The sequence below is a fragment of the Phyllosticta citribraziliensis genome (assembly GCF_038025025.1).
Source record: "Phyllosticta citribraziliensis strain CPC 17464 chromosome Unknown J3D65scaffold_6, whole genome shotgun sequence".
Taxonomy (NCBI): domain Eukaryota; kingdom Fungi; phylum Ascomycota; class Dothideomycetes; order Botryosphaeriales; family Phyllostictaceae; genus Phyllosticta; species Phyllosticta citribraziliensis.
In genome coordinates, this window is record NW_027117343.1 from 599,566 (window position 1) to 613,244 (window position 13,679).

General features: G+C 59.2%; 6 protein-coding genes and 1 non-coding gene across 7 annotated transcripts; 4 read left to right on the forward strand and 3 right to left on the reverse strand.

Annotated features, from left to right (window-relative positions):
• The first annotated feature begins 254 nt into the window (after positions 1-254).
• J3D65DRAFT_623931 (uncharacterized protein) lies at positions 255-2,421 on the forward strand. The gene is made up of 5 exons (XM_066800202.1): positions 255-554; positions 661-777; positions 865-1,539; positions 1,611-2,063; positions 2,129-2,421. Exons 1-5 carry the CDS (start codon positions 361-363, stop codon positions 2,304-2,306), a joined length of 1,617 nt encoding a protein of 538 aa, XP_066655118.1. The 5' UTR covers positions 255-360; the 3' UTR covers positions 2,307-2,421.
• A 263-nt stretch (positions 2,422-2,684) lies between these two features.
• On the reverse strand, positions 2,685-2,771 carry J3D65DRAFT_t79. The gene has a single exon. It is a non-coding gene; the product is annotated as a tRNA-Thr (tRNA).
• A 449-nt stretch (positions 2,772-3,220) lies between these two features.
• Positions 3,221-4,527, reverse strand: J3D65DRAFT_603016 (uncharacterized protein; the record flags this gene model as incomplete). The annotated part of the gene is made up of 3 exons (XM_066798175.1): positions 3,221-3,971; positions 4,079-4,422; positions 4,492-4,527. The coding sequence occupies 3 exons, from the start codon at positions 4,525-4,527 to the stop codon at positions 3,221-3,223; spliced, it is 1,131 nt and encodes a 376-aa protein (XP_066655119.1).
• A 1,645-nt stretch (positions 4,528-6,172) lies between these two features.
• Positions 6,173-8,521, reverse strand: J3D65DRAFT_588920 (uncharacterized protein; the record flags this gene model as incomplete). Its single annotated transcript, XM_066797777.1, has 2 exons — positions 6,173-6,761; positions 6,932-8,521. The coding sequence occupies 2 exons, from the start codon at positions 8,519-8,521 to the stop codon at positions 6,180-6,182; spliced, it is 2,172 nt and encodes a 723-aa protein (XP_066655120.1). The 3' UTR covers positions 6,173-6,179.
• Positions 8,522-9,411: 890 nt separating this feature from the next.
• On the forward strand, positions 9,412-11,292 carry J3D65DRAFT_623943 (glutathione S-transferase). The gene is made up of 3 exons (XM_066800203.1): positions 9,412-9,735; positions 9,885-10,341; positions 10,458-11,292. The coding sequence occupies exons 1-3, from the start codon at positions 9,631-9,633 to the stop codon at positions 10,910-10,912; spliced, it is 1,017 nt and encodes a 338-aa protein (XP_066655121.1). The 5' UTR covers positions 9,412-9,630; the 3' UTR covers positions 10,913-11,292.
• On the forward strand, positions 10,823-11,837 carry J3D65DRAFT_360177 (uncharacterized protein). The gene has a single exon (XM_066795633.1). It carries the CDS (start codon positions 11,131-11,133, stop codon positions 11,710-11,712), a length of 582 nt encoding a protein of 193 aa, XP_066655122.1. The 5' UTR covers positions 10,823-11,130; the 3' UTR covers positions 11,713-11,837.
• A 16-nt stretch (positions 11,838-11,853) lies between these two features.
• Positions 11,854-12,884, forward strand: J3D65DRAFT_667675 (uncharacterized protein; the record flags this gene model as incomplete). The annotated part of the gene is made up of 4 exons (XM_066803046.1): positions 11,854-12,003; positions 12,053-12,097; positions 12,150-12,762; positions 12,835-12,884. The coding sequence occupies 4 exons, from the start codon at positions 11,854-11,856 to the stop codon at positions 12,882-12,884; spliced, it is 858 nt and encodes a 285-aa protein (XP_066655123.1).
• Between the last annotated feature and the right edge of the window lie 795 nt (positions 12,885-13,679).

Consider the following 13,679-nt stretch of genomic DNA (forward strand, 5'->3'; position numbering starts at 1 on the left):
GAAAGTCGTGACACCGGAGAAGAAGAAGCCACAACGCTCCGGAGCGTGGCATGAGTAGCGTCATTCGTACCAATATGGCAGTTCTCGTCAAGTGCCGGCCGGGGACTGCCGGCATTAGCGCTCCGCCCGTCGACGGAGGCTCTGCGGGCCTCCGCAAAGTCATGGAGTGCGGTCAGGCGAGTCCCACACCAGGCGGGCCACATGACAGCGGGTCGATGTCGAGCCCACCGCCGACGGGCTGCATCTCAAATAGTCGAAAAATGGTCGTGTAGCCAAGGGGATACTGTGCTTGCCGTCGACTACGACACGCATTCTTTTCGCTCCTCGTCCGTCTTGAACGAGTCTGGCTTGCCGCAGGTCATGTTCTTCCAATCACTTGCGTGCGGCGCGCTGTTCGCCGCCGTGGCGGCTGCCGCGCCTGCCAGTTCCAGCGCCAGTTCCAGCAGCTTGGCGTCTTGCGTGAGCCAGGTCTTCGCAGCGTCGGACCCGAGCCAAAGAATCGTAACTCCGGAGAACTCGACATACACGGACGCGCGATTGGGGGAGAAGATCCAGTCAGTAGCCAGCCAGCCTCCTTCCATTTTTGACCCCAGTCCCCCGTATCCATCCCAGACAGGGGTACAGGTTGTTTCCGAAACTGATTGTTGAGCTTCTTTGCAGGTTTGAAGAGTTCCCCGCCATCATAGCGTACGCGAAGGACGTGGCGGAAGTCGCCCCGTTGGTCAACTGCGCCGTCGCGCATGGCGTCCCTCCCGTGGCGCGGTCTGGCGGCCATCAGTGAGTCCCCCTGGGCCTAGACCCCTTACCCCTGTCCTGCTCTGTCCTGTCCTGTTCTGTCCGCACGAAACTGACTCCGGCGCGCAGTTTTCTGGCCTACTCGTCGCTCAACGGGTCGCTGGTGATTGACCTCTCGCACGTGAACCACGTGAGCGTATCCGCCGACAAGCAGACGGCCGTCGTGGGCGGCGGCATCCGTCTGGGCGCGCTGTACATGGCGCTGGACGCACACGACGTGACGTTTGTCGGGGGCATCTGTCCGACAGTCGGGCTCTCGGGCTTGCTGTCCGCCGGCGGCTTCAACATGCAGATGCGCGCGCTGGGCCTGACGGCCGACTACATTGCAGCTGCCAAGGTGGTGCTGGCCAACGGCACGACGGTCGAGGCGTCGCCGTCGTCCAACGCCGACCTGTTCTGGGCCATTCGTGGCGGCGGCGGGAGCACGTATGGCATCGTTGTCGAGGCTACGCTCAAGTTGGTCACGTTCCCGCGCTTTGCGGCTATGAGTCTGGAGTGGAGTGGTGGTGACGCGCAGACGCGGTTTGATATTGCCAAACGCTTCCTGGAATGGGGGCCCGCGCTGCCCAAGGAGGTCACTTCGCAGATCAACGTGTACAAGGACACCATCTCGATTGTCGGCGTGGGTGTTGGGCTTAGCAAGGATGAGCTCCAGGCGCTCGTGGACGATTCGGGACTGGGCGCGTTGGGCAATGCCACGGTAGGTGTCTTTGGCGGTTGCAGCACCGACAACATGCGCACATTGTAAGTCGATTGCCCCAAAACCACACGCCGCGATGAGAGAAAGGAGAGAAGCTCACCGCTTCCAAACATAGCGGCTACACCTCCTTCGCCTGCGAAGCAGACGACAAAGTCGACAAGAAGATCCTCAACGTCGTGCCAGACCCCTTCTCGAAACTCGACAGCTACCCGCAATTCAGCTACGACGAAGCCACCAAGTCGTCCACCGTCGCGCAAGCGGACCCCTGGTCGCGCTTCCGGCGGCTGAGCAAGTCGTTCTTCGTGCTCGACTCGCAGCCGCTGCCCGACGACGTGCTGGCGCGGGTGCTGCAGCTGATCGCGGCGGCCGACGACGCCAGCCAGATCTGGGGCGAGTGGCACGCGTGGAACCTGACGGCCGCGCCGGCCGGCGACAGCGCGTTCCCCTGGCGTGAGAGCGCCGTCGCGCACCTCGAGTTCCAGATCCACGGCAGCAACGACACGGCGCAGCAGCAGTCGTACGAGACGCTGTTTGCGGAGTTGGAGTCGGTGCTGAGGCCCGCCGTTGGGTGAGTGTTGCGATCCTGTTCTCCTTGATGGCGAAAGTTGTGTTTTTGCTGACGGCTTTGCGCAGGCCCGCTTCGTACTCTGGGTACATGGATGCCAGCATCTCGGTCGACCATCTCGAGGCTTACTACGGCGACAACGTCGAGCGACTGGTCGGCATCAAGCAGGCGTATGACCCAAACAATGTTTTCCACAACCTCTATTCCATTCCTGTCGAGCTGCCGGCCAATGTGTCGAGTTACTAGCGGGGGAGTCGCCGGCTTTGTGTAGACTTTTCCGTTGTACTTTTGTAGCGTTGCGAGTACCCTAATGGATCAATCAGTTGCTCAATGTAGGAATTGGACGGTTTGTAGATAGAATCAATCCAAAGACTCGAACAGCATACTCGGGATGAACCAGATGGCGAGCACGCCTCGTTCATGCAAAGTGTCCGGGATGGAACGATCCCAATGGCCGCATGGGCAGGTAGGTAGACAACCTCAAAGCAACCACGGAACAACAAGACCCTACCTGGCACACACCCCTTCCCCGTAACCCCTTCCGTCAACATGCCCAACCGGCAAAACCAAGGGCCAAAACGCAAAAGAGCAAAAAGAAGAAAGGGCAAAAACAGCTCCTGTGGTCAGACTGGCCAGGACTTGAACCTGGGACTTGCCGTGGATGCGAATGTGTGAACCAGCGACATGCGTTACCAACTACGCCACCCGTCCATAAACGTTTGTGTGTGGTGCTGTATGGTGCATTAGCTGTTGCGACACAATATATACCAATGAAATGATTTACTGCTTCGTTTGATATTTGATGTCTGATGATCCAAGAACTGTCTCGCATCGGGGTGATTGGAAAGCAGTTAGTCGACACATCAGAGGTGACTTTACAGAGCACCGAGTAGATCGTTCCATTGCGACCTTTCTGCCTGACGGCCTCAAAATAAGCCCTTTCAATCAACCAGTCAACCAAGCGAGTGAGTTTTGTCCGTTACTTCCTTCTCTTTTTCTTTCGTCTTCACATTTCAAATTCCGTTTCTCCCGTCGGCGGAACAACGTCACTTGCGCTCCCACCACACAAAGCAGACAGCAAAGAGACACAAAATCCGAAACGTATCCCCACCTCTCACGCAGCAACCTTGGCCTTCATTGTCCGTCCTCTTCTTCCTACCCTACTCGTCGGCGGGCGGCTGCTTTGGCTTCCCCGTCGGCTTCGGGTCCTTGGGCTTCGGAGGGTCCTTGTGATCAGGCTTGCCGGTAGGTTTGGGGCCCTCAGGCTTCTTGTGATGCTCATCGCCGCGAGCTTCGACGGGAGGCTTACCCGTCGGCTTCGGGCCCTTGGACTTTGGTGGCTCCTTGTGGTCAGGCTTGCCAGTCGGCTTTGGGCCCTTGGGCTCCGGTTTCTTTGATTCGTGGCCCTCGGGCTTCTTGTGCTCCTCATCGCGTGCTTCGACGGGAGGCTTGCCGTGCGGCTTTTCGGTGGGCTTGGGGCCTTTAGGTTTGAGATCCTCAGGCTTCGGCTTCGGCTTCTTGTGCTCCTCATCGCGGGCCTCTACAGGAGGCTTGCCGTGCGGCTTGCCATGAGGCTTGTCAGTGGGCTTTGGTCCCTTGGGTTCCGGCTTCTTCGACTCGTGGCCTTCAGGTTTCTCGTGCTCCTCACCGCGCGCCTCAACAGGCGGCTTGCCGCTCGGCTTCGGGGCCCCAGGCTTCGGGGCGCCATGCGGCTTGGGCTTCGGCTTCTTCTTGTGCTCCTCATCGCGCGCCGCGAGGGCAGCGGCAGCTGGCGGTTGGTCCGCGTGGTGGTGCTCCTTTGGCGGGTCACCGGGGTGCTTGTGGTCGTTGGAGTCCGGGTGGTGCTGCTGGGTCGCGACGTCTCCGGGCAGCGAGGACGCCGCTGCGGTGGGGAGGCCGGTGACTGCGACGCTGGTGGATGGGTGCGTGTTAGTTGGGGAGAGGAAGGGAAGGGAGGGTGAGTGGGTGTGGGAAAGGAGGAGGGAGAGAGGAGGGAGAGGGGGAAGCAGTAGACTCACCTCGCAGACGCAAGCGTAAGCAGCAGCGTGTTCGAAAAACGCATAATGGCGAATGCTGCTTCGTTTCTTGACCGCGAAGTGATGAAAAAGGCTGTGGAAATGTCGTCTGTTCCTGCAATGGCGAATTGGGTTGCTTGCTTGCCTGCCTCCAAACCCAGCCAGCGGCTTCCAAACACCCTTTTATATTCCTCCTCTTCCACGCTTCTCCAGTCCAGCCTGTACGACATTCCTCTTTCCCCTCCCTCTTCTTTTCCTTTCCTTTCTTTCCATTTCCTTGACACACTGTTACACCCATCTCTTTCCCAATCCATGGCCATTGGCTTCAGGCCCATCTCCAACACCCCCTCCCGCACACAGAAAGAATGGCACGAAATGAAGCCAAGAAAATGGGCGACGCAAGCACACCCACCTACCCAGTCACTCACTGACGCAGCCCATTCCACAGCCATGCCGTCATGCGGAGCCACAAAGGCACTCAAGCTGCTGCACGACGTAGCTGCTGTTCACAGTCGACGGCCTTCTTTCGACGCCCAGGACCATGGCGGTGGTGTTGGCGGCATGCCGCCGTGTACGCCTCTTCCTTCAAGTAGATGTGGATGTGTGGTTTGCCCTGCCTACCTCGCAAGGCGTGATGCGTCGTCGTTGGCCTTAGGAACCCGTAGCCGTAGCACATCAATCACAGCACGCAATGCAGTGGCGGCAGCGGCAGCAGCAAAACAACAGCGAGCGAGCGAGCGGTCAGTAGCTGGCTAGCCCTGCCGTGGCTGCTAGTAGTAGCACATAGACAGTAGTAGCGCAAGGACGAAGCTAAGCTTTTGCGGCTCGATCTGATCTGGGGTATATAGACGACTGTGTGTGCATGATGTGTGTACAGTGATGCTGCAGTGCTCCCACCGAAAGCAAAAGAGCTGACGCGTCAGTCAGTCGGTTGGCGGGTTGCTGACGACGCCCAGGGGTATTGTGCTACCATGAGGTGCTGCCATGCAATGCCGTTGTTGACTGACGACATTTGATGAAACACCTCCAGTGTTCATTCAACGCGCAACGGCCCGCCCGCTTCGATCACGCCTTGTCTTGTCTTCCTCGTCTTGTGTTCTGTTGCTGTTCCATGCTGTCACCTCTCAGGGCACGTCACAGACGCTGGCTCTTGGTTCAGTTGGTTACCTGAGGTTGCCGTATTCCCGGCCATGCAAGCATGTTTCTGTTATTTTGTCATTCTGTAGTCTTGGTTTGCTTGTACTGCTGTAGAGAGGATGGGAAGAGAGAGACAGGACGGAGAAAGACAGGATGGCAAGAGAGAGGATGGGCAGAGGAAGCGGGGCGTGCAAGCATATATCGTCAGACGTCCTCTTCTCTGCCTCAAGGCCGCGGTGCAATTTCGCCGCTCTCTCCGCGCGTCTACGCCCACTTCGAAGGGTAGAGAGAAGAACGGGGAATCTGTAGACCGCGGCATGGCGACGCGATGTCCACCACTGTCTTACTGACAGACAGGCAGACAGACAGACAAACAGACTGGCTACCCATAGCTCAAGAGGCAAGGAGGCAGCCAGCGCCGTCCACAAGACCGCCGTACCGCCGTACTGCCGTACTGCCGTCACTGCCGTCCCATCCAGCCCAGCTCAGCCAGTCCAGTCCAGTCCAGTCAGTGCCCCACGACGACCCGACACGTCTGTCCGTCTGCGGCATTTACCATGCATTCTCCATCTGGCCCTTCCCCGCCTTGCCACTGCAGCCGACTAGGGGGTACGATGGTGGTGATGATGGTGCTGGTGCGGCATATGCTACATGCCACGACAGAGCTTGGAGTCGAACACAACGCTGTGCTGCTCTGCTCTGCTCTGCTCTGCTCTGCTCTGCTCTGCTCTGCTCTGCTCCCAACACCACCGATGAGAGGGCACCACCAGCCAGATCAGAGACAGAGTCCTAACGCCGAGAGCGAGAGCGAGAGCCTTCGGTGTTGACGGGGCTGTCCAACATACGGATTGGTCGAGGAGCGGCTTTTCGATGCTCGGCACCATGGGAGGAGTGCCCCATATCGCACAACTCTTTTCCGGATGGGTTGTGATGGACCCAAGATAATCCCATCCCTCCCCCCCATCACTCACCCCCTCCCAAAAGCCAATTTCATCTGCCCCTTCTCCTTCGCGCGATTCGCAGCGCCAGGCGGACGCCCGCGCCCTCTGCCCCCACCTCGCCCGCGACCACCGCCATGCACATGCCCTGATGCCGGAGCCGGCGAAGCAGACGACGCAGACGCGGCGGACGCCTCTTCGGCCTGAAGCTCGCGGGCCAGGTCTTTGGCAAAGTGCCAGTCCAGGTGCTCGGCCTGCTCGGCGAGGGGGATGGGCTCGTTGCAGCGGGGACAGGGGGAGGAGGGCGCGGGGATTGGGGAGGGGTCTGTGGGCAGTGGTGGTGGCGGTTGTGCTGATGGTGGTAATAGGTCGTCGGTGTTGGAGGGGAAGAGGAAGGGGTCGGTGTGGTTGCGGGTGTGGTTTGCTGAGGTGTTTCCTTCGTCCTGGAGGGCCGTAGGGTCTGATGGGTGGCTGTTGTGGTGGTGCGAGTCCAGGCCTACGATTGGTTCGAATGGAGAAGATGGCGGCGATGGAGACGGGTCCGATGGCATCGGCTCCTCTTGCAGGTAGTTTGGGTTGTCTGCAGGGTCGTCGGTGATGGCTTCGTCGTGCTGAAAGGGGTCGTGTGGCACAGAGTCATCATGCGGTTCAGCTTGATCATTTCCCTTGCTCACATTCGAGCTGGAGCCAGCGTCTTGTCGCGACGACGCAGTCCTGCTATCATTAGGAAAGACTCAAGATCTAAGGCAGGCAGAACTCACATGGGCTGGAGAAACGACACGAGTCCGCGCGGCGCGTTGGTAGCATTGTCGAGCTTCCGCCTCTTTGCGCGCTTCGCATCACTGCTTCTCATTTTGATGATTTGGCCTGGCTGCGGCGCAGCGCTCTCCTTCATCGCCTTGGCCTCCTCTCCGCGCACCAGGAAGCCGCCAATGCCCTTGTTGTTGGTGATGCCGTCCTCGAAGCCGCCGACGCTGAGCGACAGGTTGGAGCAGGGCCAGGCTCGTCCGTCCACGACGACCTGCGCGAGGAGGTTCTTGGCCAAGTTGAACAGCATTTCCTCGCTGAATGCCCTGCCCGCGGGTATGGGCGCCTGCTTGGAGCGAGTCTGCATGCCCTGGCGGTGATGCAGGTTGATGGTCTTGGGCCGCCGTCTGTTTTCCAAGACGCCCTCCTCGACACAGCGCGAAAAGATGTCGGCGCAAAAGATGCGAAGCCAGCGGACAGCTTGGTCTATGCTATGGATGGAAGGACGAAAGGACTTGGCGGACAGCATGCTCTTGATCTGTATCCTAGGATTGACCTCGCTCGCGTCGATTCCTCGCGCAGTATTGTACAGCCACTGTCCTGTATCGTCCCCAAGCTTCTTGAGCTGTTCCAGCGGCACCTCGAGCAGCTCCTTGACGAGGTCCGTGTTGAACATGGCGACCACTTCGTCCCCCAGCTTCCCGCCCAAGTTTCGGATCTTGGTGAACTTCATGTCTCCGAGGAAGCGCTGGACGGCGCGATTTCGCACGACCGTCTGCTGGTTTGGCTTCTTGTAGCCCGACCCCAGCTTTGCTATCATCTTGTTGCGCGCGATGCCGGCCGAGCAAGTATATTTCAACTTGTCATGTATCGCAGCCCGCACGTCGCGCACAATTTCTGACGCCACTAGAAGCGCAATGTCATCCCAGTCTGGATCCTCGTCCTCCGTCTCTTGCGGATCCAAATCTATCAGGTGGTCCGTCTGCCAGTCGAGTGCCGACGTTGGTGGCCTGGGCAGATTTTCCGTTGGGTCGTCGTATGGCGGCGGGCCTCTAAGCTCCAGGTAGCGCTCCAGCAAGATGCGATGGACATGGGCGCTGAGATCCATGAAGACCTCGTCGATGCTTGCCTTTTCGACCCTCTGCGCGTCGGCCGGCAAGCTTTCCTTGATCAGCGCAAGAATCTTGCGCGACTGGGCACGGTACGGGTCCAACGAGACCTTGTGCGAGCCCATGTTCTTGAACGCGTCTTCGTGGTATTCCCAGGCGGCATCGCCCTCCTTCCACGTGGCGACGTGCTGCATGATCAGGTCTGGACACAGCTTCTGTGCCTCCGCCGACGTAATGTGTCTATTCAGGCCAAACGCGCGCGCCGGATAGTTGATGGCGATGAGGCCCTGCCACTGCTGCACGGCGAGCGGCTGCTCCGGCGGCACCCCAAGCCGCACCATTTCGCATTGCGCATAAAAGGCATCCAGGTCGATGTGGGCAATGACGCGGAGTGGGGTGGTGGGCGAGTAGCTGCCGAGGGCGGCGAGCTGTTTGAAGGTGAATTGCGATTTGCGCCGGCGGCCGTCGCCACTGGCGGAGAGCGGGGACGACTGGAAGCCTGGCGAAAAGGACATTACGGCGGATTGAGGACGCGATTGGAGAGAGGTCTGGGCGGGCACCTCATGGTTTGGGCGACGAGCCGGGTGTGGGCTGGCAAGTGGTGATGAGATTGAGTGTCGTCGCGTCTCGCGTTGACGAGTGCGCGTGCACAGGGTCCGATTAGGCTAACCCAAAACAGCAGGGGGTCGCAGAGCCTCCACCACAGGTGAATTATGAGGATGGAAACCAGTGAAGCCAAGATTTTCATAGCGTAGGCAAACATACGGTCGAGACTTGAAATGCACATGAGCTTGATCAAGTACCAGCAACCAAGATGGACGGCAAGGAAAAAGCAACAACGCCAGCATACAGCAGACGACTTGTGAATGCCTCGATCTTGCACCGAAAACCTGCTCTCCGGGGCTTTGGTCTCGATCTTGTATTCGTTTTGTCTGCCGCTGCAGCACTCGATCAAAGCACGAACACAGGTCTGCCGAAGCGACATGCATCGTTCCCCTCTTTGCATGCTTTTTGTTGTATGAAATTGATGTCCGGCTGCGTTTGGTGTCTGGTTCAGCCGTGCGTCAATTTCGACACTGGCCCCGCACGGTTTGATAAGGTGGCAGCAGGTGCTTGTCGCGTGGCCAAGGGTTATCGACATCAGAGGGATTCTCGTCAATAATAACAAAAAACAAAAAATGAATAAAAACGCGCTTTTGCGTGCATCCGATCTTCGTGATGTTGGCGTCGGAAGTGGCGTCGAGGATGATGGCGCAATGATGACGGATCCCACATTTGCGCAGTGAGATCGAGCGGGCTGACGGGATTTAGATCATGGTGAAAAGAGCACACCGGCACTCACGACGTTGATTCTCGATTCCAGCGTGCAGCAGAGACAGCCGGTCAGGGACTAGAGGAGCCGAGGTAAAAGAACAAAGCTGGGACATCCCCACCACTGACGTGAGACGTCTGTCGACGGACGGCTGCGTCACAAACCCCAGCGTCGCCCTACCGGTACAAAGCACCAAGCTTCCAACGCCTCTCTGGTTCGAGATTCTCTGGTTTCTGGATTTTGCTTCACTTGTAATCACTTTTTTACTCCAGCCGCCCACGCAGTCGGCGCCGCAGCGAGACAATTCGAGTCATGGAAGCGCCCAACGGCCTCATCGTCTACCACTACCCCTTCTCTCCTTACGCCCGCCGTGTCATCTGGTATCTGCAGCTGCGCGGTCTGAGCTATGCGGAATGCGTGCGTGCCTCCCATCCTGTCCAACCCGACGGCTGCCGCAGCGGTACCTACATACATACAAGGGGGGGGAAAAAAAAGAGCTGCGCGCGGTGCCTGACGTCAATCCCTGAACGCTGACAGACAGACTGACTGGCGTGCCCGATGTGCAGATGCAACCGCATATCATGCCGCGCCCCGACCTCAGCGCGCTGGGCATCTCGTATCGGCGCATCCCGGTCATGGCCATGGGGCGTGATGTGTATTGCGACACACGGCTGATGCTGCGCAAGCTGGAGGAGCGGTTTCCTCAGGGCGCGTTGGGCGCGACGGGCGGCGAGCAGAGGGCGATTCAGCGGCTGCTGGACCGCTGGATCACCGACGGCGGCGTCTTTATGCGGGCCGCGTCGTCCATGCCGCCCAGCCTGCCGATTCTGCAGGACCCCAAGTTTCTCAACGACCGCAGGGACTTTGTAGGGCGGGCGTGGAGCAAAGAGGCGATTGAGCAGGGCAGACCCGAGAGCATCGTGGCCATGCGCGACGCGTTTGATCTGCTGGAGAGCACGCTGCTGGCCGACGGACGCGAGTGGATACTCAAGACGGAGGCACCAAGCCTTGGAGACATTGAAGGTGAGTACAGTCTGGTACAGGCGGGTAGACTAGCGGACGGGAAGGGTCGAGTGGCGGGCACTAGCGGCGGGCGTCGTAACCACGCAGCGGACGGGAATATGACTAACAAAGCACAGCCATCTGGCCGTTCGACTGGCTCGTCGACATGGACGGGGCGCTGCCGGGCGAAGTGATTTCGGAAAAACAGTTTCCAAAGGTTTTTGGGTGGATCCAGCGGTTCCGCGGGAGGTTGAGGCGGGCTCAGGCTCAGGCTCAGGGCTCGGGCTCCAAGGCTGTCAAGGTTGATGGAGAGGCGGCGGCCAAAGTCATTTGCGGAGCCAGCTTCGCGGAAAGTGGCGGCAAGATTGATGCGGCTGAGCCGTTGGGCCTGGCGCTGGGCACAGAGGTCGAAGTCTGGCCGATCGACAGTGGCTCATCGCATCACGACAAGGGCAGACTGGTGAGCCTGACGTGGGACGAGGTGGTGCTGGCGACGAGGGCGGACAAGTGGGAGGCAGAGATTCATGTACACTTTCCGCGGTGGGGATTCAGGGTAGCGCGGGCATCGGCATCAGCATCGGCCAAGATGTAGACAGACGGTGGTGTTGAGCGTCGAGTGATGTGCGTGGCTGCGAGGGGGGCATGGGTAGGACATGGACATGGGTTGTGCAGTCTGCAGGCATGCCCGAGCCAAGCACACGCAGGGCAGCCTAACAGTCCGGTCCCGTCAGGCGCGTGCCCGAGAGTTGGTCTACATACAGGGTCGACAGGGTCAACAGTAAACAGTTACAGCTAGAGACAAGAGGAGACATGAGGGGTCCGCTCAGTGGTTGGCCCTGGCCCTGGCCCTGGCCCTGGCTCTGGTGTTGGGTGCAGTGCAGTGCGAGTTACGGTACGGTAACTGGTGAGATTCATTCATGCCCGACGGGCGAGCGATCCACTGGCGCCGCCTCCCAACATCCATCGACCAAGTCATCCATGCCATGGCATATATCATGGCCTGCGCTGCCTCTATTCTCGAAATTTTCCCACCTTTGCTGCTCGCTCCGTCGAACCTGCGCCCCCCCCCCCCCCCCTGGCCCTGGCTCTTGCGCCGTTGAGAGAGAGAGAAAACCCGTCATCACTGTGTATCGCGCCGGGCAGCTTGCCGTGGTGTTGCTCAGCCGACAGCCAGTCGCGAGTAGGGGCCAAGGTCCACGTCCAGTCCAAAAAAGCCCCGCACCGCACACGTTCCGCTCCGCTCACGTCGCTGCTCTGCCTGCCTGCCTGCCTCTTTGCCCTTTTCTTCTCTCCTCTTGCATCTCACCTCGCCTCGCCCTCGCCACTCCCGTCGTCCCTCTCGCCTCGCCTCGCCTCGCCTCGCCTCGCCTGCACCTAGCCACCGGTGCATGAGCTGCTTGCGACCCCTCCACGCTGCTCGGGTTACCCCGGCCTCGATCCTTTGCCTTTTGCCTCGACGACTACCAGGGCCCGCCCGCCGCCCTCAGCCTCCCGCCCCAAACCTCCTCCTCCTCCTCCTCAATGCCTCCGACCATGCCATCCTCCATATCGCGCGCCACGCCCACGAGGCAGTGGTTCCAGCCCGGCGACGGCATCGCTCGCGAAGTCATCACCGCCGACATTCAGCGCTACCTCGGCCCTGATGCCCTCGTCAAGCCCGGAATTGGCACCCATGAATTCGAGGTTAGCTTCCTTGACACTCGGTCCGTCGACCCATCTGACTTGCATCCAGGGCGTCGAAGGCTACTGGATAACCGCCTACCGGACCCTGACGACGGTTAGTCCCCCCCCTCCCTCTCTTCATCCCCTCCCTTCACTGACGTCCCCAGCAAATGGTTCAGGATCTCAAGACAGACTCGGCTCGTTGGCGTGCCGAGGTCCAGCAGGGACGAGGTAGCCCACACGCGCGAGACGCAAAGTTGTCCAAGCCCCCTGACAAGCCTGTAGTTGCATATCAAGACTCAAGAACCCACCAGTCCAGGCAATACTATGGCCCCAGCACTCCTGGCCCGGATGCTTCCTACGGCGCTGCCCCGCCTGCCCAAGGATACGCCGACCACCCGGCCGCTGCTGGATACCGTGCCCCGGCCCAGAATTCCTACGGAGGAGACTACACCTACGCACAACCCCAGTCAGGATACCCCCAGCAAGGAGCCCCCTATGTGCCCGCCCCGGGATATGGACAAGGCCAAGTTAGGACCGCCCCGGCCTATGGCTACAGCCAACCTTCTGCCAGGGAACCGGACCCTCACTACCCAGGCCACCAGGACTCTCCTAGATATGGCTATCCGCCGTCAACCTCGGCGCCGCCAGAGCGCGTCTACCCTCCACCCCAGCCAAGGTATTTCATGGAAGACCACATCCCCACGGATTTATTGGATTTGGCTAAGTTTCCTGTGTGTAGTACATCCCAGCCGTACTACTACCCGGACAGCAGAAGCAGTAAGTTTGCCTTGCGCGCTGCAAACATCGAGACACGAAAACTGAATTGATAGACTGACAGTGCCATCTTAGCTCCGACGCAGCCTCCGCCGCAAGCTAATGATCGTCGCCGTCGCCAGTAGCCATGCGAAAACTGGGAAAAAATCCACCGTCTCACATCTTGGCATTCTGCTGGAATTGCCTCGAATCTGCTGGTCGGCCTCTTCTGGACTGGACCGAACATCTGGGATACTTCCGTGGGGGCCTCCATCCGTCAGGATGCTTCAAAAACTCCGGATTTCGTACGCTTGACCTCCAGTCTGGCACCGGCCGCCTGAAAATTTCCGGAAAAGAAACCCGAGGCCTGGATTTCCACTGCTTCAAGAAGCGTCCGTCATATGGGAGTTTTTGCTGGACCATCCTGAATGAGGCCGGACTAGAAGAACCGTTTCCCACCAACGCGGACTGACTGCCATGATTCTCCTACCTAGCTGAGGTTCTGTTCCACGGATCATTCTAGCGCACGGGCGCACGCGCAACGAAGGAGCGAGCGACATGGGCTTTTTCTCTTGCAAGCTAATGTGTTTTATTTCCCGGGGCATCATGGCTTTTCCTTTTTCTCTCTTCACTGTCTATTCTGCTACTTTTGCCACACTGCCTTGTGGGTTCAACAAGCGACCGGCGTTTCGCATAGGTGGTATGTTGCTTGCGATTATCTATCCATCCTGGGACCATCCATCTCTGCCGCCACCGCCACCAGTACCAGTACCACGACCGTTACCATGCTTTGTTTCCGGCTACCGTACCTACCGCTTTTTTGCGCGCGCGCGACATTCTCATTCGTCTCCCGTCTCGTCTCCCTGGCTGCTGTTCTTTTAGCGATCTGGATGATTTGCCCCACCTACACACTACCACCATTACCACCCCGTCGGATTGTA